The sequence below is a fragment of the Esox lucius genome, chromosome 8 (genome assembly GCF_011004845.1).
Source record: "Esox lucius isolate fEsoLuc1 chromosome 8, fEsoLuc1.pri, whole genome shotgun sequence".
NCBI lineage: Eukaryota > Metazoa > Chordata > Actinopteri > Esociformes > Esocidae > Esox > Esox lucius.
This window is the reverse complement of record NC_047576.1, coordinates 5192531-5219130: the sequence shown is the minus strand read 5'-3', so window position 1 is coordinate 5219130 and position 26600 is coordinate 5192531. Positions and strand designations below refer to the sequence as shown.

The following is a 26600-nucleotide window of genomic DNA, read 5'->3' as shown; positions in this document are numbered from 1 at the left end:
GCTCAATCTGGGTATCAAATCATACAAATTATATTTGGGATTAAAATGCAGCAGACAATTGGCTCAAATTAGAGTGTGTTTACATCCATATCAGATGGACAGTGTCTGCCCATTTTGTGCCAAAAGGATTTGGACAACTGGCTTCACAGCTGTTCCTTGTTGGGAAGGTGGTTCATTTGCAGTGCTGTCAGATGGGCATGGGGGCTGTCAATGTCTAGTTGATTCTCCTGTTCGCATTTGCATTTTGGGTCTGTTGCCGGTGCATGACAAAGAAGTATCAAGGCAAGACAAGCTGGCCATTGTGAGGCAGATAAATCAGAGACATAAACAAAACACTAGGTGTGCTATAGAAAGAAGAAAGCACTGTTCAGGGGACCTGCTTGATCAATGGATCCCTCTACAGTTGATGACAAAAAAATTACTCATTATGATGGATAAATGAAATGAGTCCTTCTGTTCACTTTTACGTCCACATCAGGAAAATAACAAGCTGCAACCTGTCTCATGGATGGTCAGGTTTTACACTAAATCACAGCGTGAATTAAAGGGATAATTCAAGAAAATAAATATTGGACATTAGCGCAAGCATACAGAATGAACGTCGGAAAACACAAGCGTGACATACCAGGCAACGTCTATCACAGTTGAAGTGAACATTTGGTTTTTATTCAGCCAATCAAATCCTTGCAATTTGAATGTATGTTGTTTCATTCAACACATTCAGCACTGTTCCTGTGACATCTGCATGCATTCTGCACAGATGTTTCCCACTGTCCTCCACATGTCCTGTTGCATTCCAACCAGTCTGTTTTCAATTATTCCTAATCAAACAACACCCTCAGCACTGAGGAATGTCTGTGGCATTTCACACAGCTGAACAGTGACGCACAACCTGACAACTATGAGAAGTATCTGGAATTGACCTGGTGTAATAAATATAACGCAGGTCTATGCATTCCTCTTGGGTTTGTTCTAAGTTTTAGTAGACTTGAGTTTAGGTGCATCAATATTACTATTGTATTGTTGAACCTAGACTCTGGTTAGCTGCACGTTCTCGAGCGCGTTTCATTATTTGTGGGTTCGTTTTACACATTCCATTCTACACTGTGTTACTTATAAGTTCTGGAACTAATTCCATTCCGTTGTGGTTAGTTCCCTCTTTCTAAAACATTCCATTCCACTCAGGTAAGTTCTAAGTTTCAAAATAGAACACTCGGTGTGTTTAGTATATGATATTAAGCTCCAAGCTGGAACAGTAAGGCAACATAGTGCCATTGATGGTCTACTGAGAATAATTAAATATTAGTATATTTTTACAAAGGTTTATGTTTTTTGTTTATTAAACAAAGGAATGAATCTTCCATGATTGATGATCAAAATGGGACATACAGAATTTCTCCTTTCTCCATCTGTGAGGCACATATTTTACTATTTCTTGCCAAGAATGTTGACTCTTAAAGCCACAGAATTAAACAGAGTACTATATTTCGCTGCAGTTCAAGCTTCATATGAGATATGAACTGAAATATGTGTCCAGCAACGAGCTTAGTTTAGCCAAAAGGCATGTGTCTGATATGTAAATCTGCCTGGAAGAGATTTCAGACTGGGTTATTAAAAATCTCTCTATAAAACAAAAGACAGTAATCACTGAAGGGCCCTTTGAAAGCCCATCCTTGATAGCCGTGTCCAGCTCCACTCTCTCATGAGGCAATGCATCCCTCAGGTCTGCGTTTGGCAGTTGACGCTTTCTTCTTTCAGTCCAAACTTTTTTTTGCCTTCCAGGTGTTGGTTGAAGACACATCTATAGGAAGGCCTTCCCATAGATGGGGTAACTCGTGGCAGAGCCGTGCTAATTGGTCGAGCCAGGCCGTGAGGGCTGACGTATGTGTGAACTGCCACATGTATGTGGAGGCACGGTGTATGGTTCCGTCAGCTACAACACCTGGGTTGTCAAAGAAGACTTATTTACCGTTTATTAGAACAGCAAAAGCCCGTTAGGACACAGGGTTTCTTTGCCACAGAAAACACATCCAGAGAGTCAGCGGGGACCAGGAACAGGCTTTCAGAGCGCCAACAGTTTGTCTTAGCTGTCAGTTACAGCCAGTCTGTCGAGCACAGGGTCATAAAAAGACTTACACATTCTGTCCCACTGATCCGGGGACAGAGCTAGGACACAATTGTTTCATGGCTGCATTCACTGTCACCTTCTCGACCTGCCCTTGGGGGGGCTGGGGGTCATCTGGGTGAGATGTTGACTCACGATTCTGTGACTGACTGCTGAACCGCGCTGAAACACCTGCATTCCCAGAGCTCCTGCGGCCTCCACCCTTGCTGCATGAGGCGGAGGGAGAGAGGGTCATTCCTGCGGCCTCCACCCTCGCTGCATGAGGCGGAGGGACAGAGGGTCATTCCTGCGGGTGCCGTAACACTTCAGCAAGCGCCACATCCTCCACCCTCCACCCGTCTCCACCCTGCCAATTGAGGCCGGGTTTTCCTGCTCTCTTTCCAGATCAGTTTTTTTCGGAGGTTCAAACCTTATTTGGTCACCTGATTCAATTGGTCCTGTGATCATTAAGCCCCACCTGATTCAATTGGTCCTGTGATCATTAAGCCACACCTGATTCAATTGGTCCTGTGATCATTAAGCCACACCTGATTCAATTGGTCCTGTGATCATTAAGCCACACCTGGTTCGATTGGTCCTGTGATCATTAAGCCAGACCTGATTCAATTGGTCCTGTGATCATTAAGCCCCACCTGATTCGATTGGTCCTGTGATCATTAAGCCCCATCTGATTCGATTGGTCCTGTGATCATTAAGCCCCATCTGATTCGATTGGTCCTGTGATCATTAAGCCACACCTGATTCAATTGGTCCTGTGATCATTAAGCCACACCTGGTTCGATTGGTCCTGTGATCATTAAGCCAGACCTGATTCAATTGGTCCTGTGATCATTAAGCCCCACCTGATTCGATTGGTCCTGTGATCATTAAGCCCCATCTGATTCGATTGGTCCTGTGATCATTAAGCCCCATCTGATTCGATTGGTCCTGTGATCATTAAGCCCCACCTGATTCGATTGGTCCTGTGATCATTAAGCCCCACCTGATTCGATTGGTCCTGTGATCATTAAGCCCCACCTGATTCAATTGGTCCTGTGATCATTAAGCCACACCTGATTCAATTGGTTCCTTGATCATTAAGCCCCACCTGATTCGATTGGTCCTGTGATCATTAAGCCCCATCTGATTCGATTGGTCCTGTGATCATTAAGCCCCATCTGATTCGATTGGTCCTGTGATCATTAAGCCCCACCTGATTCGATTGGTCCTGTGATCATTAAGCCCCACCTGATTCGATTGGTCCTGTGATCATTAAGCCCCACCTGATTCAATTGGTCCTGTGATCATTAAGCCACACCTGATTCAATTGGTTCCTTGATCATTAGGCCTTTGACTAATTCACTCAGGCCTGACAGTTTAAATGAAAAATGTAAGCCATCTCAGTGGTGCTGAGGGTGTTGGGCAACGTCTGGAGGTTCACCGCGTGACAGCAGACGTTCTCAGCAGGCGTTCTAATCCGTTCTAATCCTGTTTAGAGGATCGCTCAGGGTTAAACGCCTTGCTCAACAGCATTTCAGTTGGCTGTCCCAAACGGCAACCTTTCGGCGTTCCCGTCCGGCGCCCCAACCACCGAGGTGTGCCACTATGGTCCCGCCAGGTGCCAAACACGTCCGTCTCAACGTGAGCGCGGCGTCAGACTGGAGGGTTAATGGAGGTCAATGCCTTTGGGCGGTCCAGTGCGTCGAGGACTATTGCATCGAGGCCCGACGAGGGTCTGCGTTGGGTGTTTGTATTCATTGCCACAGGAACGTGTTACTTCAGTAAGCTCAGCGCGTTCATGCGTGTCAGACTCTGTGGTCAGTATCAGTCATCCTGGTCTATACACATGGAAGACGCCCACAGAGCAAAGCAGATCATTTGACTCTGCTGGCTGTTGAATGAGGCTGCTGGCTGTTGAATGAATTTCCCCTCAAAACTCTGTCAGGGAGGCATTATTGGAAAACCAGCTTAGTAGAGAGAACTGTGTTTTGCCTTCATTTCCATGGTGATTCCTAAACTTCCTGCGCAGAGTGGAATTTCCTTTTCCACATAAACTAGGTCATAACTCTCTTATTATAGTTCTGAGTCCCAAATTGGGAGGGGGGGGCATCTGTTCCTCTTTAATGCATTACTTTTAGTGGAAAGTGGTGGTGAAAACGTGTAAGACAGAGAACAGGGAGCTCTTTGGGACCTAACCTTGATCTTTGTGGTGGACCACAACTCATACTGGCCACAGCCTCTTTCTATTCTGCAGCATTTTGTCGGGGGGGGGGGGCAATTTTACCCCACTTGTTACGACAACGATAGTACACCATTATCGCCCAGAGAGAAAAGCGCGGTTTGAAACCGTCACTCCTCTGTGGGAGACCACCTCCAGGCTTTCCGTCTCTGCATACACAAAATTGTGTTCGAATGAGTGTTTCTGTTGAGTCAATGCAGTCGGCAGTACGTTCAGACAGTATATAGACACACTGGTTGCCCTGTGGGTTCTCCTGCAAGACAGAGTACTGGGCAGAAACGAGGAAGTGCTATGAACCCTGACGAATCACACACTGTGTTCTTAATGGCTTCTTCCATTCTTTCGTCATTGATTCTCTCCTCGGGTGCCCCCAGCCGTCCGTCCTCCCCCAGACTTCCATCCACCCCCAGCCGTCCGTCCACCCCCAGCCGTCCGTCCACCCCCAGCCGTCCGTCCACCCCCAGCCGTCCGTCCACCCCCAGCCGTCCGTCCTCCCCCAGACTTCCATCCACACCCAGCCGTCCGTCCACCCCGAGCCGTCCGTCCACCCCCAGACTTCCGTCCACCCCCTTCCGTCCATCCCAGAGCTGATAGCCTGACTCCCTTCGTAACTAACCTTCCAGCCTTTTACTAGATGAATCAGGTGTGATGCTGAACTGTTGAATGTACGAGAGTCCCAAAGGAGGGAACCTCTACCCTACGCGAAGAACAGGGCGTCATTTGGGACCAGACCAAAGTCGTTCCTTGTCTGGATGGGCAGAGGGAGTCATTCCATGGGAGAAGAGAGACATGGCAAGACATCATTCTGTCTAAGGCATTCAGGGGAGAAGAATACAAAAGACCCATCATGAGTCAGCTAGAAATTATGTTAACTTGTCATCAGGCCAGTTCAACGCTCTGTCCTTTCAGGTAGACAGTCATTAATGACAGCCAGAAAGCCTACTCTATCCTGTCTGCTTTCATATGTTAGTTAACAAACTGACATATGTTGTATCATGTATTGGCTATACAGTACACCAATAGAAAATATGCCTTGTTATGGTATGCAATTAGAGCAGATTGTTTGAGTGAAGGGGGCGGCACAGCCATTTTTACAAAGAAATCACCTTTAAGTCTCCCCCTTGAAGTCTATCTCCAATCACAAACATTTTGGATTGCTAGCCTTAAGTATTAAATTAGCGAAACATTCTTAATATTACAATTACGTTACAATATACTTGGAGATTTAAACCTAGACTTGAAATCACATGAATCTGGTTGTGTTACTAAGAGCTCAGTGAGATGCGTTTTAACTGGATATTAGCAATCATTGCCCGATTGCATGTAATAGCAATGCCAGAATTTTAAGTAGCCAAATTGCATATAATCACTAAGAGAAATTTTAGGAATGTCAATAACTAAGCTTTTTTACATGACCTTTATAGAAGTAAGCATAATTGCATTTCTGCCATTCCAGGGGATGAACTAGCATTAAAGGATTTCACTAGTGTTTTTAATTACCAGAGCAGATAAGCATCCCCATTCTGTGAAGATAAGAGTGTAGAACAGACCCAGCACCTGGACATATCTGATGTTATTTCTATACTATATAAATATACCCTCTACTGTTACAGTAAATCTGATCAAATTCTGGAAAAACTGTAAAAAAAAACCAGAAGAGAAGTTTTGCCACTTTTTTTCAGATTTTCTTTAATCAATAATTATACTGACTAGTGATAGGGAATTAAGCAAAAATATATGAGTGGTATCAGAGATATCCAGTACGTTTAGCACTGAGGCAGTTCTGAGAGATGAGCAGTGTCAGAGATATCCAGTACGTTTAGCACTGAGGCAGTTCTGAGAGATGATCAGTGTCAGAGATATCCAGTATGTTTAGCACTGGGACAGTTCTGAGAGATGAGAAGTGTCAGAGATATCCAGTATGTTTAGCACTGGGACAGTTCTGAGAGATGATCAGTGTCAGAGATATCCAGTATGTTTAGCACTGAGACAGTTCTGAGAGATGATCAGTGTCAGAGATATCCAGTACTTTTAGCACTGAGACAGTTCTGAGAGATGATCAGTGTCAGAGATATCCAGTATGTTTAGCACTGGGACAGTTCTGAGAGATGAGAAGTGTCAGAGATATCCAGTATGTTTAGCACTGGGACAGTTCTGAGAGATGAGAAGTGTCAGAGATATCCAGTATGTTTAGCACTGAGACAGTTCTGAGATATGAACCGTGTCAGAGATATCCATTGCGGACCAGCGTAGAGGCAGTTATTCCAGTAGAAAGGTGACAGAGGCAACGGGACAAGCCTGTCTGACACACTTCCAGGTGCTCCTACACATGAATAACATCTTCGCCCTCCCGATGATGGAAAAACTGCAGATCAGAGCATTTCCTGTAAGACTCACTGTGGGCGTGAAGTCTGAACGACTCATTTGAATTTTGTAGAACTGAGGGAGAACCAGAGGGGGAAAGGAGGGAGGGTACATAAATACTTTGTGAATGTTGTAACATCGTGTCAACAGATTAAGGGAGAACAGACTGTGTTGTGTGTGCTGCATGTCATGAATCTGTTTATCCAGTTAAAGTCTGTTAAAATGTCCGTGTTAAAATAAGAGGTCCCCCTACCGTGTTCAAATATTATTAAAGTCACTTATACACCTGCTTTCAGACACATCCAGCTAGGTCATTCTACATCAGGTTTTTACTAGTTCGCCGTAACTGCTGAGTGACTTTAGATTCTGGGTTCTGGAATGTGCAGCTTCTTTGTATGAGACAGATGCCCAGGTTCATGCCAGGTTTTAACAAGCATGATCGTGTTCCCGTTCATATAGTCACCAAGGTAGTCACCACGTTCACTTTGACCTTGGGCATTAGCGTGAACGGACAAGTTAAGGGTGGAAAACACATTTAAGTATTGTGTGTATGCAGGGCTAGCATCAGTTAAAAGGGTAAAAATTTTTTTTTAAGAACTGTAAAAAACAAAAACGGTCCAAACAGTAAGGGGGAGGAAGGAACACACACCATGAACATATCGTCATAACCCATGTCAAACCTAGAGAACTATGTAGGGAATAGGTGTCATTTGGGCTGCAACTATAGACTGGAGACTGAGAGAACCTCAAACAGCCTTTAATGCCAAAGTGTTGATGCAGATGAGAACATTAGTCCAGCCAGCTCATAGCAGACAGGGTCTGAGTGGGACGACTCTGCTAGTTAGCGTATATTTTTCTTCTCTCAGACTCTCAAAGTCTACTTAAAGGCCACAAAGTAGCCTTTAACCCCGAACCCTTCTGGGGGAATGTGTACTATTTGGCAGGAGGGGAGCACGCCAAAGGTCACAGGTCACCAATGTGAGAATGTTGTTTATGGACTACAGCTCTGCTCAATCACCACAGTGCCCTTATAGCTTGTGAGGAAGCCAGGAGACCTGTGGGTGAACCCAGCGCTGTGCAAATTGTTTCTGGGCGTCTTGACATGGGCAACCTGCCCTCGGCCTACAGGGGGCGGAGTTTGGCACCCTGGTGGACTGGTCCCAGGTAACCAGCCTCTTCCGTAACACAGGAAATATTGATCACGGGTTGGGAGGAGACAGGACAGAAAGAACACCCTCTGGTTAAAGGTAGTTCGCTGCGTGAAATTTAAAGATAATTTTCGATTCACACCAGCCAGGAGCTACTTTCGCTGCGACGTAAGGGGAAACAGATGTGTCTACAGTACTTTGGCCTGACCCCTAACCTGGAAGACATAGTAACTTCCTGGTCATTGACATGGCACTCTGAGAGATGTTTTTAGTTGCTCCCAGACAACATATTTTTTTTCTGATTCTATATATGCATGGAGGAGGACTGGACAACATACAGTACGTCATCGCTCATTCCACTCCAACACACAGAGCGAGAAAACGTCTTTAGACCTTAGTAGCCGCAGGGGAAATCTGTCTGGAAAATGTTCCACATAACCTTGGGAAGGTAGCGCCCCACAATTAAGATGTTCACCTACTGTATTTGCACCATTTTTCTTTTTTTCATCTCAGAAATCTGGCTACAACTGACGTTCATCTAGATAAAGCTATAGCAGTTTAAACTGGCTCTGAGGAACCGCTTCCATGAATGACAAGACACCACAATGAGCAGTTAAAAGGAGACCAGCGGCTGGGTGGTTAAAACAAACCGTGGAAATTCAAAATCTAGAAATTAATGACAGACAATGTTCTGTGGTCAAAGGCAATCACTGTCTTTAACTGGAAACCCCAGGAAGAGGGAATCATTGTGGCTTGAGGGGCAACATTGGGATGTCACAACCAATCCATGTGACAATATGAAGATCCATTATACCTTAAAAGTTCTCTATCCAGTTTTGGACATGGCCTATGTTTGTAAGAACCAAAACAAATTTCCTAAAACATATACAATGCTGCGTATATATCTATGTATGAATTACATTTGTGTATTTTTCGTTGACTAAAAACTGCAATGAGTCTTACAGTACACATCATAGGCCCTGAGTGTCCTGCTGCTTCTTAACCTTTTGTCCCGAACACAGTCTTCAAATCATCATGGCTCTGGTACCAGCATACTGTCGGCACTGACCCACTTTACTGTCTTTCTTCTTCTTTCGGTGTAAGACTTTGCCAGCTGTCATGTGGCTCTGCACTGTTGCTGTGGGAGACGATGGAACGTTCGGTATGACCGTCATTAATGTCCATTTCTGTGGAAGGGGAAGTGTGCTGTACACGGTAATCCTATCGGCAAAATCACGGCGTGCTGAAATTGTGGACACAGATTCCACTGTCGAATTGTTGCAATTCATTAAAACACAGCTATGCAGGTATGAGCTATACGCCAATCATCTTCCTTTGGAATCTTAAGAATCCAGGGAGTAAACTTAAAGGCAGACAGTCTGGGCCGGTTTGGCAGATACAGATTAAGCCTGGTCCTGGACTTAAAAATCAAGCTCGCCGGAGAAACTTTTTTGTTCAGGACTAGACTCAGAGTCCACAAAACCGGCCCCCAATGCCTGCTACTCAGCTATTATAATTTACTTTCTTGTAAAAGTAATCCAAGCTTTACTGACAAACACTTGTGATATTTAAAATTACTATGTGACTTGGGCACAGGGTCTGACTGCATTTAAGTTTCAGTATCTAGTGGAAACACATGGACACATATTTTACCAGTCCCCCCTGTGGGAATCAAACCCACAACCTTGGTATTGCAAGCAACATGACCTACCAACTGAGCTAGATGGGACGGCCCAAGGACCTTGTTCAAAGCGAGTGCACTCAATCCAAGGGAATTAGGGTGTTCTTGCGGACAGTGGTGTGGCTTTCCAAACTTGATAGCATTCCAGCCTAGAAAACAATTGATTCATTGATAGGAGGCATGCACCACTACAAGAAGTAGGGCAGAAGACCATCTAAAGGCTTAGAGGAAAAATCTGTGGAATTCCTGATCGCTGTTTCTGTGTGAGCAGTGCAAGGATTACCTGCCCTAAAGTTCAACATAAAAACAATTGGAGAAAAAGTAAACAAGGAGAAAACAACCCTGTCAGGTGAAATAGTCTGTTTGAGTGATGAACATGTTGACTTTGTATATTAAGTTCCACACTGTCATTGGGACATCATTATTATTACTGTACGGCTCATTTCATCCATCTAAATGTCATTGCCATGGCAACGGTAATATTTTCGCCCGTCAGCCCTCCCTGTGGTTTCAAAAGTGCCAAAGACATTCAAAATTGTTTTCACAATGCTCCCTATAGCAGAAAGGAACAATTTATGAACCACAAAGCAAAAAAGAACTGAGCGGATTTTATAGCAGTTGAATGTCTCCTCACGTTACTTACATAACCTGCCATTGGACACATTCATATATATAATATATATGTAGCTCTGACGTTCCGTATTTATAATATAGCTCTGACGTTCCATTTTTGCGGTTAGTTAGTGGGTCTTTCTGTGCTCACAGAATTTGGCAATTTAGCATCCCTTGGCATTTAAGTAAAAATAAATTGCCTTACTGTCAAATGGAACCTACCCAGACCATGATCTCAAAGTCTAAGATATTTTTGTTGTGCATGCATTGGAATATGTCCTGTTATTATGTCAGTTAGGAGAGTATTCCGTTAACATATCACCATGGGACGTTGGTGGGAAATGGTCCTTGCCCACAAGACATTGGGCACATACAGTATGGCACCAGTCAAAAGCATGGACCTACCTACTCATTCAAGGGTATTATTATATATATTTTTTTATAATAATAGTGAAAACTATGAAATAACACACATAATAACCAAGAAATTGAAATACATTTACATTTCCGATTCTTCAAAGCAGCTGCCTTGATGTGTTAGGTTCTGACTGGGGTGCCTCTAGGCATCTCTAAGCGCCTCGGGGCCACAGTCAGGGCCTGACTGCAGAGGTGCCTCTAGGTATCTCTTCGCTCCACTTTTGACTTTCCCCAATCAGAGGCAGCTGCCCAGCCTTGCCTCAGATTGGGGACCCTATTTAAGTTGTCTTTTTGGCATTTGGTGTTATGCCTCAGTTCTCGGTTGTGCTGCTGGTTTAATTTGTGTTACTTCGACCTAATAAAAGGAATGATTCCCTTTCACAACTCGGTATCTCGTGTCCTGCTTACCCGTGACATGCCCTTGAATGAGTGTGTCCAAACCACTGACTGGTATTTCAGTGATCTTGCAAGGTTCCCATGAAACACCCAAAACAATTAAATGTTGTATTCTAGAACGATTGTGTTACATGCCATGTTCATTTTGTAATAAATGTCAGTTGTGGGTTTTAAAGTTGACCTTTTCTAACATCTTCATAGACGCCTCGTGGGCTTACACAGGCAACACAGTTCTACCTTCAGTGGGGCCGAGCAATGCCGCACTCGCGCTAGCTCGACACCGCCCTCCGCGAAAACTCCATTATCTGCGGGGAACGTCCTCCACAGTCCTGGGAACCGTTGTTAGCTGGGTTAACAAGGGAAACCAACCACTCGCAGATGCCACCAGTTTGTATACGCCAAATTGTCACACTTTTTCCCATAAAGATCCTCTCTAAAATAGTGCCCTACTTAGGCATCGGGGTGCCATTTGGGATTCACCAGAAGCCGTGGGCAAACAGAGACCGTGCTTCTAGTGACAGGAATAACACATACCAGGCTGGAAAAATAGCATCCAGGGTATCTGGGTGATGTCATGGTCCTGTGAATGTGGCGGTAACGTGAGGCGGGGACCGAACGCTCCGGATTGTCGTCCCTCTCAGCTGGCAGCCTTCTCGTGTCCAAAAAGGTTACTCAGCCTGCTGGGCTCCGTCCTGGATTCCCTGACTACTTGAGGCCATTGGCGTGTCCGATGTGCCGAGTTTGGTAGGTTAATATCTAAATGTAATCCGTTACCGTTGCTAGTTACCTGTCCTAAAAGTCATGATCAGTAGTCACATTTGGATAATCCAAAATCAGGCATGTAATGTGTTTTGTATCAGTTCTTTTTTGTTTTACTTACAAAAATGAAAAGGATCCATCAAAACATATGGTGTGTGGACATAATGTGCTCAGACTTATGGTTGGACTCATTCATGTGGAAACTCTTCAACGTCGTGAGCCCTTTTCACAATGATAAATTAAATGCCATTGAGAAAACAATAAGATGTCACAACATATTGAAGAAGTAATCATCCGATTTCTAAAAAGTATCTCAAATCTGATATGCACAATTTTTCACTGTTAATTTCCAGGCTAATTTATTTTTTTTGTAATCAGATTAGATGTAATCAGTTACTCAATGACCTATATCCTTGTGATGGAAAATGTTAGATCTCTACTTATTACATTTTGGCCTAGATATAGTTTGTTATATAACGTGTTGCTTATTTTCCATCTGGATCCATTTACATATGCATTTTAGTAATTTAGCAGACACTCCTATTCAGAGTGATTTACTGTTAGAGCATTCATCATTAGACTTCCAGGTGGAACTACCACACAACTCACTAATAGCCCTCAGCAAAGCAGTTACCAGCAAAGTCCCAGCTATATTCTACATGACTCTGTGGATTACAGGTGATGACTGAATGGCTTCAATCCCCTTGGTGTCACGACCCCAAACCCCTTTGTTGATATTTTGATGGATGTGCCTGTCTTGCTCAGTTAGGTCCTCTGTGACAGAGGGTGTGTAGCAACTTGGTCACCATTTATAGTGTATAGACAGCATGCCCCAGACATTACAATGTCTCCGACACTGCCCTGTTCTCCTTTAGTTCAGTTGGTGGAGCATGGTGCTTACTGACAGGGTTGGCGGTTCAATTCCCACAGGAGGCTAACAGGACATAAAGTATGAAAATGTCAATACTGTAAATTGCTCTGAATAAGTGTCTGGTAAATTTATTTTGAATGAAGTGCCCTACATCTACACAGGGCACTGGTAACAATAGGGCAATATATGGGAAATAGGGTGCCAATTGGGATGCACGTTTCTCACAAAATATCTGTTGAATAACAACAGAAATATAGTCAGGTCAGAGAAGTAACAGCATGGAATGTGAGCTGGGAAGCATGGAGCAACTGACCTGAAGGAGAGCTCCCTCCTCGCAGATCCTTATCCAAATGTTGGGTTAGCTCCCGGAAGGTTATCTGGACTGGGGCCATAAAGAAAATCTAAAACATTTGTGTTCTTGTAAATGGAATCCTACTCAAAGTGAAATATTCCAAGGAGCTCCTAGGGGAATCCCACTTTTTAGAGCACCTGACCAGAAACCTAAAGTTTAACAGACTGAATCCCATAGGCATCAAATTCAATCTGTCGTTCGGTCCCTGTGAAAGGCAGATAACCCTAATTTATCTCAGGTCATTAATGAGAATGTATTCTCAATCAAAGTCCCATTTAAAAAAACTAAAGAAAAGATGTCTCTGTCGCTGTTGGTGCTGACGTTCAGTGACCAGCAGATGAAGAAGGCGACTGTAACTACTAGGCCATGGGTCTAATGATTGTAAACCTTTAATGAGCTAATAAGCTAAGGTATTTGGTTAGTGAATAAAATGTACGTAAGGATCATGCAATATATCCACAGTATAACTGTTTAAACAGATATTAATTTATTTTTGGCTTTTTATATAAAAAATTGATTTGTTGATGTGTTGTAATTGATTTGTTGTAATGCTTTATCAAAAATGGATTTGTTGATGTGAAAAAATGTATTAATGCTTGTTAAAATGGCTTGCCTTACGCAGTGTGCATCCACATTCAACAAGAGCCTTCTGCCCTCTAGTGGTCAGGGCATGTAGTGGTCATTTTAACCTCCTGAGACCTCCTGAGACCCAGTTGCCTGCCCCATGCTTAGATAGTAAACTTATCAGGTCCTACTAATTCCAAATAGCTGAGAGAAATAAAAAATGCATACATTATCAAAGCTAAGGTCTTAGGAGGATAAGGTATTCATCAGACTTGCACACGTATTCTGAATTTTGCTTTGTGTAAAGGTAGTAGACAACAGATGTGGGTAAAGGTTTTGGCACCCTTGCACCCTAGTCAAATAATATGCCATTTCTTTTGTGGAAATTCAAAAATATTTTGGTATCCAACGGAACTATGAAGAACTGTGACGATACTTTGGTCAATTTGAATGCAGATTCTTCTGAGACAATTCTGAAGTATTTTAATGAAGTACAAGGGTGCCGATGCATTTGGCCATGACTGTATAGGGGTCCAAGACATAAAATGTACACACAGTAGTTTACAATAGGACTTAGATGCAGGGAGTCGAGCAGAGGCTTGATTATTGAATAGTGCAGATATTTAGATAACAGCTCGGAGGTGTATTCATCTGGTGACTGTGGTCCATATGAATATAAGTTTCACTCAAGTAACCACTTTTCGAACCACTACTCAACATGACCATGGTCTCATTAATCTCAGTAGGCACTTGGTCAGTTTCTCAGGACCACATCAAAGGGGACGAAACTGCAACAATGTAGTCACTTTTTGGAGATATTTGACCTGCACGCTTGCCCTTGTCTGTGGGTGGAGTCCATGACAATATTTCCTAAATGTTTCTTTCCCTGGAGCCCTGTAGGATGTTAATGAATGGCATGTGGCAGCCAATGACCCTTTCTGCATACAGGTTACCCCTGCAGCAGGCAGACACAGACCCAAACCAGATGGGGATGGAGGAGGTGATGATGGGGATGGAGGTGATGATGGAGGAGATGATGATGGGGTGGAGGAGGTGATGATGGAGGTGATGGGGATGGGATGGAGGTTTCTTTGGCTAGTCTAAGTCTAATCTGGCCTTTCTATTCTTGAGGTTTATGAATGGTTTGCACCTTGTGGTGAACCCTCTGTATTTGCTCTTGTGAAGTATTCTCTTCATGGTACACTTGGGTAATGATATGCCTACCTCATGGAGAGTGTTCTACACTTGGCTGGATGTTGTGAAGGGGTTTTTCTTTACCATGGATGGGATCTTACGATAATCTACCACTGTTGTCTTCCGTTGAAGTCCAGGCCTTTTTGTGTTGCAGAGCCCACCAGTGCATTCTTTTATTCTTAGAATGTACCAAACTGATGATTTGGCCATCATCACCTCCTAATGTTCCTGCTATCTCTTTGATTAATTTCTTTTTTTTGTGCAGTCTAAGGATGGTCTGTTTCACTTGCATTGAGAGCTTCTTTGACCACATGTTATGGTTTCATAGCAAAAGCTTCCAAATGCAAATTCCACACCTGGAATCAACTCCAGACCTTTTACCTGCTTAATTTTTGAAGAAATTACGAAAGAATAGCCCACACTTGTCCATGAAACAGCTTTTGAGTCAACTGTCCAATTACTTTTGGTCCCTTGAAAAAGAGGGTGCTACAATTTAAAGAGCTGTAATTCCTAAACACTTCCCCCAATTTGGATGTGAATACCCTCAAATTAAAGCTGGGAGTCTGCACTTTAATTATCATTATTTAACTGTAACTTCAATATATTTTGGTAAACTGACAAAATAACAATATGTCCAATTATTTCCAGACGTAACTGTATATGTGTAAGACGAGAAACAGATACAGTCAATAACAGATTATGTATATATCATATTTAGATTACATTTTCATTAGCCTTTCTCAAAACTAATCATCCTTCTAGCTGGAAGAGATTTTGTTATCTGCTAACCTTGCTATGTTAGATGAGTAAACATGTCAATCTGCTATCAGAAGGGAGGGAACCCATTTCTCCCCCTGAGCTCATAATAAAAGAATGATTGATTAATTTATTTAATTTGAATCCATGACAAGGTACAATATGGCAATAACACAATTACTATTACTCGAGATATACTTAGCTACTGTTGTTATTTAAATTTTAATATACAAATAGATAAATCAATAATTTCTTTACAGAATTTGTTTTCTAACACAATGAAAGAAAAACGTTCAAGAAAATAAAACACATGGGCTAGGATGGTCCAGTACACATGCTCTGCTGTAGCATGGGACAGAATAGAAAAAGAAAATATCCTCTGCCACCCCCTACGCCCAACAAGATGAGTGGTTCAAAGGCACAATTTATACTGAAAAAACACCATCAATGCAACCATAAAGGATGGTACTGACAACACATTTGGTGACAACACATCAATATATTGTTTTAATGCCTAAATATGACCATAGCAAATAAGTAATCTGTCAAACTGAGTCTAAAAAACATCAGAGAGGATCTCCCTGATTATGAACCAATAAGTGTGCAGATTAGAGTAAAGAGTGAACTCAGCAGTAACAATCCAGTTTCTATTTGAGGAAGCTCAATGTAAACCCAAAATAAATATTTTATATTTTTTGTTTGGTTTTTGGCAGTTGATAATCTGCACTTTCGTTCTTTGTCTGATTAGTGTGGACAGTCAGGTTTGACCAATTAGGTGTGACCAGTCAGATGTGACCAGCCAGGTTTGACCAATTAGGTGTGACCAGGCAGGTGTGACCGGTCAGGTTTGACCAGTCACATTAAGGATTTTCATGAAGGATCTAGTAGCAACTAGAGGTTAACTGCTTTGCTCTGGAACAGAACAATCTTGCCAGATCACAGATTCAGTCTGGCGCCCTTCAGTGTAATGATCAGATGCTTAAACCACTAGGCCCCTGGCAGACAGACTACAGGATTGGCTGTCATAGCCGCCTACCTTCCGCGACTCCATGCCCGTTCTCGAAATAATATGAGGTTCTTTTAGGTTTCCTTCATACCCTGTCATATATTTTTTCTGTATTGTTTTAAATAACTTAAACTACAAATTCTAATACCAGAAATGTTCTCTGTCCACCAGGGGACTGTCACAGTCCTTGGAATGTATTCATATATTTTTTAATCTATCATCTATCGGTCTTATACAGTGAATGTTGCTGATCCGTTTTAAATATTAGGAGAGTTGCTGTTCAGAAACAGTATCATGTTGATATTCTCAGGCTCCAGGCATATTCTTCTGTTGTGTATCATGTTTTCTGCCTCTTGGAAAGCTCTCTTTGGCGGGATGGCTGTAGAAACCACACCAAGGTTTCTTCGGGCTACGCGGGTCAGATCCACGAAGTCCACAGATCCATCTCTACTCCACCATTCAAGAGGGTTTTCCCTCTCTGGAATTTGTCCGCCTTTAGTGTACCGGTGCAGAATTTGACCTAAATCTGAGGTTTTTAGTGGAGTTCCAACCACTTGAAGATCTTCATTTAGTTTTTTTAAGAAAGGTCTAGCTATTCCCACATCACTCATTATGATGTTTTTGAACCTCGGGTCCAGGGCTGTAGGAAGGATCAGGCGACGTCTCTGCTTCAAGTAACGAAAATGTTGTTGGATTTGTTTGCCCAGTTGTTTGGTTACCTCATTTGTAATTTGTGCTGTTTCGATTTTGTCCCTAAGTTCTGTGACAAGAGGAATGACGGTAGAGATTAAGCTGTACCGCTGACCATTAGGGATGTCTGACATCTTCCTGGTTAATTCTTTGAAAAGCAGAAGAGCTGCTACAGCATTGTTGATTTTCAATATGTCAGGTGGAGAAAGACATAATGCAAAATCTTGCCTATCGCTAAGCACCTTGTTAATAGCTTTGTACTGCTCACCAAGTATTTTTAGCATTTCGAAGCAGGAAAGCCATCCATCACCAACCGACTGGATCAGGCTAAGATGAGGCAGACTTCGTTCGTTCTGAGCAAGTTTCAGTTCTTTCTGAGCTTCGGTGTCGATGTGGAAAAACCTCACAAGTTTCTGACACTTCCTTAGCACTTCGTTTAGCATAGAATCATTTTTCAACACGTCTTTGAAGACCACGTCTAGTGTATGGGCAAGACAAGGTATGTGTGTCCACCCATTTTTAGAAATTTCCATCCTGACTCCATCCATGTTTGTCACCACAGTGTGGATCTTACGTTTAATCTCCCAGGTGTTTGCAATTCTTACCAGCTGTTTTACCATGTCTGCTTTTTGTTCAGGTCCGCCCAGAACCTTAGTAGTCTCTAAAACATAGGAGTTCAGGTTCCATTGTTGGTCGATGAAATGAGAAGTCACCGTCATGTAGGACTCTTCTGGCCTTGAATCCCACAGTTCAGATGTTAAAACAATGTCATCGGCCAAGGCAAGGACTTTCTTCACCTTCTGCATTGTGACTGTATACATTCGGAGAAGTTCTTTTCGAATAAAGTATGTCTCCTTTGGAAGGATGTTAGGCTTTATGTTATCCAAAAAAGCCTTAAAACCAGTATCTTTTAAAATGGATAGTGGTTGCAAACTGGTCACAATCAGGTTTGACAGTTGCCTTTCGCGTGTGAATATTTCTTGATTTCTTTCTGTGTCAAAAATTACATGAGTCAAAACATTAATTACATTTCTATATATACAGTCTATCACAATATGTAACTGAATCCAAACTAATCCAAAAAGGTATTGACTTGTGTATTTTGAAACCCGGCAAAACCGTGCCATTTGAAAAGAAATTACATAATTTTGCATAGTTCTCACATTTTTATATTGCATCATTCATTAAGAACAAAGGCTGGTTATTAGTTTGTCTGATGCTTCGGTGTATACCTTGATAAACAGCGCCTTGTCCTGTTCTTTGCCTGTTCCGGAAAAGAATCCCACCAGTATTTCCCCTCCCTGCAATTGAGGAACAATATATTTAATAAAAAAAACAAGTAAAACAGGATATACAGAAATATCTCTAACCTAATCTAAAACAATTTCTTATAGTACCCCATTACTAACTAGCCTTCTTCCTCTGAAAGAGGGCGCAGGTAAATAGCCTCTGGCATCGAGTGTGGGGTGGGGACAAGAGCTTTGTTCCTGCCTTGCTCTTCTCTCATCAATTACTTCATTGCAGCATGCATACTAACTACAACCCTCTAACCCTGGCACAAGCTGTCGACAGACGAAAACCGTGGGGCAGAGCACACCAGCAACGAAACGCCAGAAGACGCCCCATATAACTGGCCGGGAGTTCCAGTCAGGAGACAAGGTGTTGGAGATGTTGCCCACATCGGCGTGCAGCTTTGTGGCCTGTCGGCAGGGGCCCTACAGTGTTGTGGAGCGCCCGGAGCCAGTGAACTACCCGGTCTGGAAGCCAGGGTGATGCCAAGAGCGCCACGCCACCACCAACCTGGAAGACGTCACCTTGGGGCACGACCTGAACCCCAACCAACATGTAGTCTGATGTAGTCCACCAACGTTCGTCTCACACCAGAGCACATGAGCGGAGTGGAGAGGTGAGAATCTCAGCTCATCGCTCACGGAACTGTTCACCCCTCCGCTCCCACGCTCAAAGCCACATCAGGCCACTCCGCTCATTATCGCTCAGCGCTCAAAGCATTTGCTTCGCGCTCCACTCAAATCGCCCCCCACTCGCACCAAAAAAGGAAAAAAATCTACATGTAGATTTCACTTTTAGCTCAGACCACAACTTTTTTTAAAAATGCTACATCCAGCTCTCTTTTTCTCTCCTTTGTTATTGTTGGGTCTTTGCGTACAGTGAAGAAACTTCTGAATTCCTCAACCGTTTTCTTTTGTTTCTGCTGCTCCTCCTCTCGCTCTATTAAATACAAATTCACGGACGACACAAATTAAATAAAACGAACCATTAGGCCTACTTGAATGACAAAATGAATTTGTTTGAATATTACACTATATTTAATTTAAACTTTGTTACAAGTTAAGTATTCAATTTGCTAACCTTTTGCTGTCTTCCCAGCGTGTTCACGTAGCACACTTTCGTGTTTTCGAGAGATGTGTCTTTTCAGATTCCAAAATGAATCTTTTACGTCTACTGTCTGTTATACTGTGTGCTGATGACTTTGCAAGACACAGATGGATTCTGGGTCAGGCCCGACTGAGCATGCTTAGACTCGCGTCTGAGAGAAGGGAAATTGGAGCGGGAAATAGGGCGCTCGCTCCGTCCCTTTAAAAATGCCGCTCTGCGCTCTGTCCAAAATCCGCCCGCTCCCGCTCCCCGCTCGCTCCCGCTCAACTCCGCTCACATGCTCTGTCTCACACATCGCAAAGCATGTTGAAAAGCAAATGTTTGTTGAGTGGGAAGGGACAGAGCACCCCATCAGGTTCTTTAGCCTGAAGCTCAAACCCACAGAGACCAGGTATGTATCCTTAAAGAAAGAGTTCCTGGCCATCCACTGAGCTCTTTGCAAGCTCCTGCGGCGGCAACTCACTCTTGGTACGGACTATGAGTCCTTACAACGGGTAAATGCACTTCCATTCTCTATCATATATACTTCTGATATACAGTACACTGATGAGTCAAAACATTATGACCACTCAGAGGTGAAGCAAATAACATTGATCATCTCCCAACAAGGGCACATGTCAAGGTCTGGGTAGATTAGATGGTAAGAGAACAATCAGTTCTCGTAATCAAAGTGTTGGATGCAGGAGAAATGGGCACGAGTAAAGACCTGAGCGATTTTGACGAGGGCCAAATTGTTATGTCCAGGTAACTGGGACTTAGCATCTCTGAAATGGCAAGGCTTGTGGGGTGCTCCCGGTCAGCAGTGGTGAGTACCTACTGGAAGTGTTCAGAGGAGGGACAAACAACAAACCGGCACATCGATGCGCGGGGGCAAAGAAGGCTATCCCGTCCGGTCCAGACCGACAGTAGGTCTACTACGGCACATGTCGCAGAAAATTTTTAAGATGTTCCAGAAGGACCCTGCTGCATATGGGGCTGTGTAGCCGAAGACCGGTCAGAGAGTCCGTGATGACCCCTGTCCACTGTCAAAAGCGCCTAAAATGGGCACGCAAGCTTTGGAATTGGACCTTGGAGCAGTGAAAGAAGGTTACCTGGTCCGATGAGTCCTATTTTTTTTTGCATCATGTCAACGGCTGTGTACCCCGTTTACCTGGGCTGATGGCACCAGGATGCTCCCTGGGAAGACCAGTGGAGCGAGTGTGATGCTCTGGGCAGTGTTCTGCTGGGAAACCTTGGGTCCGGGCATTCATGTGGACGTCAATTTGACACGTACCACCTACCTAAACTTTGTTGCTGACCAGGTACACCCCTTCATGGCAATGGCCTCAGCAGGACAAAGCCCCCTGCCACACTGGTTTGGGGAACAGGATGAAGTGTACAAGGTGTTGCTGGCCTCCAAATTTCCCAGATCTCAATTCGACTGAGCATCTGTGGGATGTACTGGAAAAACAAGTCTAATCCACGGCGGCTCCACCTCGCAACTTACAGGACTTGAAGGATCTTCTGTTTAATGTCTTGGTGCAAGAAACCACAGGACACCTTCAGGGATTTTGTCCATGCCTCGGCGTGTTGGCGCTGTTTTGGCGGCACGCGGAGGACCAACTGCATATTAGACAGATGGTAATAATGTTTTGGCTCATCGTATATATTTTTATATATATGTACTGTGTGTATATACAATGTAAGTATATATACTTTAAATATTTCTTTTAAATGTTTGTGTTGTTTTTATGTAAAATATGTATGTTGATGAATGTGTTTTATGTGTTAATAAAAATGTTTGTAAAAAGAAGTCTTCATTGAACAGATAAAAAATAATCTCAGCTTGACGTGTTTGATAGCACTCAATTAAAAATCCACTCCATTCCAGATGTTATCATTACCTCTCCTCCCCTTAGCAACATGATCCACTAGGTGTGGCTTATTTGGTTTTCAGTGAAATGAAAGTCAGATCCCCTTTGCCCTCCCACAAAGTTTCATGCAAATCTTACAGGGAATTTGCATAATGGACCAGAACATTTGTATATTGCCAGTAGCACTAATGCCGATATACACAATAGGTGTTCACCAGTTTCACTACGGACCCTCCAACTATCACCCTGAAGCCAAGAGAATGGATTGCAACTACAGGTATTATTACCCCGTTGTCTGAGACTTTGCCGTCTAGGAGGAGCTGGAAGGACAGCAAGAGGTTCAGAGTTAAAGCCTCTCTCTGCAATCGAGAGACAAAACAGTTAGTACAATCTATACATGTGTAAACTGTACACTGACTTGGACAGATGGACTTCTGGCGGTCCCAGAGTCTAGACTGAAAACTAAAGGGAAGTGGGCCTTTGCTATATGGGCCGCTAGACTCTGGAACAGCCTACCACAGAATGTCAGAGATGCTATGTCAGTGCATTCTTTTAAATCTTACCTAAAAAAAAATCTTATAACATGGCTTTTAAAAATGTTTGACCATTGGGATTTTACATTTTCTTTTTACTTCCTTTACTTGATAAAATAAATAAATAAAAGAATATATATATATATATAGGTTTTTATATATATTTGTATTATTCTTTTAATGTATATCTGTTTTTATTGTGTGTAAAGCACTTTGTGTAACTGTACTAGAAAAGTGCTATACATACAAAGTTACAGTTTTTTTTTAATTACTACAATTAACTAGATATTGAAAGGTAGATGATATCTGAATTACTGCTCGTAGCAACTTGATTAAGCAGAGTCATCTTTTAAGGCATTAATGCTCACCAAAACGTCTTGCCCTCCGATTCATTTTTCCAGTTTTTCAATCGTTGGTTTCTCCTGCTGTAGAAAAAAATACAAGTATAACTTCTATTTGTACATGTAAAACTGTAAACTGTATAAAACAAATGTCAATTTCTGTTTAAAAAATCTCTGAAACAGTTGTGATATTATATTATACTGTTCTTTATCCAGTTATGAAATTAATTTTAGCAAATGCTGAGAATTTCAGTTAATTACTTACGTTACTCTTGTTTATTATAGTTCTGTTACTTCTCGGACCTGGAAGACAATGGGTCCTTATGGGTCTTGATACAGGTGATGAGTACTTATATACCACAGGATGATGCCGAGGATGCTCCTTATAAAGGCTGGAGTGGAGTCAAATATGTGTAAACCACGTGACATGGATTCTTGAAAATCGTGATTGAATCTTGTCCAGAAGTGAAACCTAATTTTTATGTTTAGAAAAAACATTCCATTAAAATAAATTGTACATGTAAATGTTTTCTTGAATTTCATAAATGTTTTCTATATTATTAATATCCATATCAGCTCTACGCCCAGAAATGCATTTTCCCTGAACACAAAAGCGTCCCAATTTGAAACTCAACGCTTGTTGACTTCAGAGGACTGCTTGATCATGTCCAAGGTGGCGCAGTTAGATTGTGTAATAAGCAAGACTGAAACAGGAACAAATGTCAGTCAATTCTATCAGTGGCTTATTAATTAAAAGTATTTTAATTAAAGTACTTTATGCCCTGGGGTTCCGCAGTGCAATAACCCCAGCACAGTCCACATGGAAGGGGTTAGTAGCATTTGTATGCTGGACCTAAGGAATATTTGTTGCTCTTTTTATTGTTCTGAATCTTGCCAAAATCTTAACAGAACTCTATCTTGTGAATTAAATATAGTCCTATGAAACTTCTTATAATGCCTCATACTGTATAGTCTTATGATTCCTAAGATAAGGATGTTTTGATGTTTTATCTAATTTCATATAGTTTCTTCCTCTACTTTACATGCAGTATACGTAACTGGGTGTGGCTCTTTCCATGTTCAGTGAAATTAAAGAAAAGTCTTCTTTGCTCTCCCACACAGTGGAGAGTGACGCCTTGTTCACCTGAAACCATGTGAATTTATGAAAACGAAACTACGCATTTAAAAAATCATGCCCAGGGCCCCTTTCTGCCGAACAATGGTACAGACAATAAGGACATACAGATTACTTACAAACACCTCAAGACATTTTGGCCATATGTAGGAAGCCATGGTGAGGAAATGAAAGTTTAAAAAAATCAGTGACTTGAGGTAGTAAGGGGATGTTTGAAGTGAGGCTTAGCACTATTAACTGAATTGAAAAACTTTGAATAAAGTAAAGAATATAGTAAAACATTTGTGATTTGTTTAAATTCCAATTTATTTCTGAAAGATATGTATAAGTCTTTTAAAATGCTAATATCACAGGCCTTAATAAATGTAAAATTAATTAAACATAACTTGAGTAGGAACTCATTTTGATTGTCTATTATGTAGTTACCAAAACATTACCCTCTTTAGCACAAACGACTACCTCTTTAGCACAAATGACTACCTGATTGACTCATTTTTGGTTTCGATTCCAGTTGGATCTGTTTAATAATGAAAGCAAACTGCCAGTGCTTTAGTAACTTGATACTAATTGTTTACTTGAAGCACACAAATGTGGTCTTACAAATCTTTATTTTTTGACTCATTCAGTCAGCATACACTGTAATTCGAACATAATAAGCAAAGATACGTATTATCACGCCTATGGGAAAGTATACATTCAGGGAAAAAATTATCCATCAAATAAATATGGAGGACTAAATGTGCCATAATATGAAATAAATGAATGAAAAATTAAATAAATAAATAAATACACATTGCATTTCACCATAGCAATATTTTTTAGTTGCCGATAAAATACATAGACCCAAGGTGTTTATAAACTTCCCCATTATAATCGGATTTAACAATCATAACAAGACGTTCCTTCCAACACTCATTCAAAAACAGAATAGGCCTGAATGTATCAGGCAGACTACGCTTAGACATAATCAATCTGACATGCCTTATCTAGAGCGACCCTGATGAGATACTGAAATAGCTTTTTCCTTTCTATTCTCTGTGTTTTTTTGTGTTTTATTCACCATTTATGAAGACCAAACAAGCATGCAAGGTTGTCAAAATGGTGTGCAACTGAAAGATCGTCATCTGTTGCCAGGTTACTGTTGGTCAGCGATCAATGTTGTCTCAGTGTCTTTCTGTAATGGTGTAACCTCTATGAAACTATAAATCTGAATGGGCTTAATACTGCAAATGGTTTCTTTCAAATCCCAAAACCAGCCCAATATTGAACAAGAAAAAGAAAAAGAGCAAGATGTGCTATGTGATTTTGGAAAACTGCATTGCTTTTTATTGAGAATTTAACATCAATCAAATGTATCATGGCATAATATAAAGTAGGATGTATTTGAACAGTATTTAATATATTTTCAGTATATGGTGCCTAAAACATTAACAAGACCCATATCTGTTAACCGGGCAATCTCGCCAATACTTGCCAGATTCCCAGTGGCGTTTCTTGCCTTCCCAGCTGGAGTGGTGCTCTTCTTTTATCTAGGAACATTGACAGGAGTCTCACTCCTATAGCCTCACCATGAAATAGGGTGCAGGTCAGGCGCTGGCTGTTAGCCAGCCTGCTAGCATAGTGGAGTCTGTCAATAGCATAGCCAGAGTAGTTAGTACAGCTTTACCTATTGCCACTGTGACTCATTCCAGGCTGAGAAAAGTTAAACAAGGTAGTGCTAACAAAAACAACCTCATTAAGATAAAGCCTTCCTCCACCTCGGTCACAAATAAAAATAAAAATGACTGTATCACCTCGCATCTCAAAATGGGACTTCTAAATGTTAGATCCCTTGCTCCAAAGGCAGTTGCAGTAAATTAATCTCTGATTAATTAAAATCTAATATGGATCCAGACATTAAACAGTTATAGGCCAATATCAAACCTCCCATTCCACTCAAAAATCTTAGAAAAATGTGTTTCCCAACAACTGAATGCCTTCCTGAAGACAAATAACATTTATGAAATGCTCCAGTCCGGTTTCAGATCCCATCATAGTACTGAGGCTCTACACATGGAGGTAACAAATTACCTTCTAATGGCCTCAGACAAAGGTTCCGCATCCGTCCTGTTGCTTCTTGATCTTAGTGCTGCTTTTGACACTATTGATCACTCCCTTCTCTTAGAGAGACTGGAAACCCATATTGCACTACGTGGACATGTTCTAGCCTGGTTTAAATCTTATTTATCTGAAAGATATCAGACATTTTCACTGTTATGCTGATGACACACAGTTATATATTTCAATGAAGCATGGAGAAGCCCCAAAATTAGCTACTTTGGAAGCATGCGTTTCAGATAACTCAAGAAATGCTCGTTTTAGGACCTAAGAAACAAAGAGTGTTGTTAGCAGATCTCACTGTGAACCTCGACGGCTGCACGGTCATATCCCAAAAAACTGTAAAAAACCTAGGCGTTACCCTTGACCCTGACCTCTCCTTTGATGAACAAAGAAATATGTCTCAAGAGTTGTTTATTTTCATCTTCGAAAACATTGCAAAAATCTGAAACTTTCTATCAAAAACTGATGCAGAAAAACGAATCCATGCTTTCGTTACTTCTAGACTAGATTACTGCAATGCTCTTCTTTCCGGTTACCCTGATAAATCAATGAATAAACTTCAATTAGTACTGCCTACGGCTGCTAGAATCCTAACTAGAACAAAAACATGTGAACACATTACTCCTGTACTAGTGTCCTTACACTGCCTGCATACCTACACATAACCTACAATCGCAAGATGCAGGCCTTTTAATTGTACCTAGAATTTCTAAACAAACAGCCGGAGGCAGGGCCTTTTCTCATAGAGCTCCACTTCTGTGGAATGATCTGCCAATTAAGGTTAGAAATGCAAACTCAAGTGCCTTCTAAAAACGAATCTCTACAGCATGGTCTATGAGTGTAGCCTGGCCCGGGGGCATGAAGGTGACCAGAAGGCTTGATACTGTCCACCCTTGCTGTCTTGCCAGGTGGGCTCTCGTTGTCACTGGGATGCCCTCCCTCCAACGCCTTTCGGGGGAAGAGTCACTGGCTTGTTGTTTTCTCTCTGTTGCGCACATGTGCGATTGGGCTGTACTCTGCTGGCAATACAAGGCCCTCATTCAGGGCGGTTGCGGTTGGTGGGTGTCCCTTTGGTTGATGCCTGGCAA

At 42.1% G+C, this 26600-nt stretch overlaps 1 protein-coding gene across 3 annotated transcripts; it reads right to left on the bottom strand.

Annotated features, from left to right (window-relative positions):
• Positions 1-6066: 6066 nt before the first annotated feature.
• Positions 6067-22689, bottom strand: si:ch211-152f22.4 (zinc finger BED domain-containing protein 6). Of its 3 annotated transcripts, none has more exons than XM_020048816.3 (6): positions 22543-22689; positions 22305-22361; positions 21691-21762; positions 18386-18454; positions 12905-12973; positions 6067-6782 (listed from the first exon to the last, which is right to left on the bottom strand). In XM_020048816.3, the coding sequence occupies exons 2-6, from the start codon at positions 22327-22329 to the stop codon at positions 6667-6669; spliced, it is 351 nt and encodes a 116-aa protein (XP_019904375.1). In that variant the 5' UTR covers positions 22330-22361; positions 22543-22689; the 3' UTR covers positions 6067-6666. The 3 variants fall into 3 exon arrangements, with proteins under 3 accessions (XP_019904375.1, XP_019904376.2, XP_034149538.1); XM_020048817.2 differs by lacking the exon at positions 6067-6782 and adding an exon at positions 8389-8993; XM_034293647.1 differs by lacking the exons at positions 6067-6782; positions 12905-12973 and having other exon boundaries at positions 15832-18454; positions 22543-22684.
• Positions 22690-26600: the final 3911 nt, after the last annotated feature.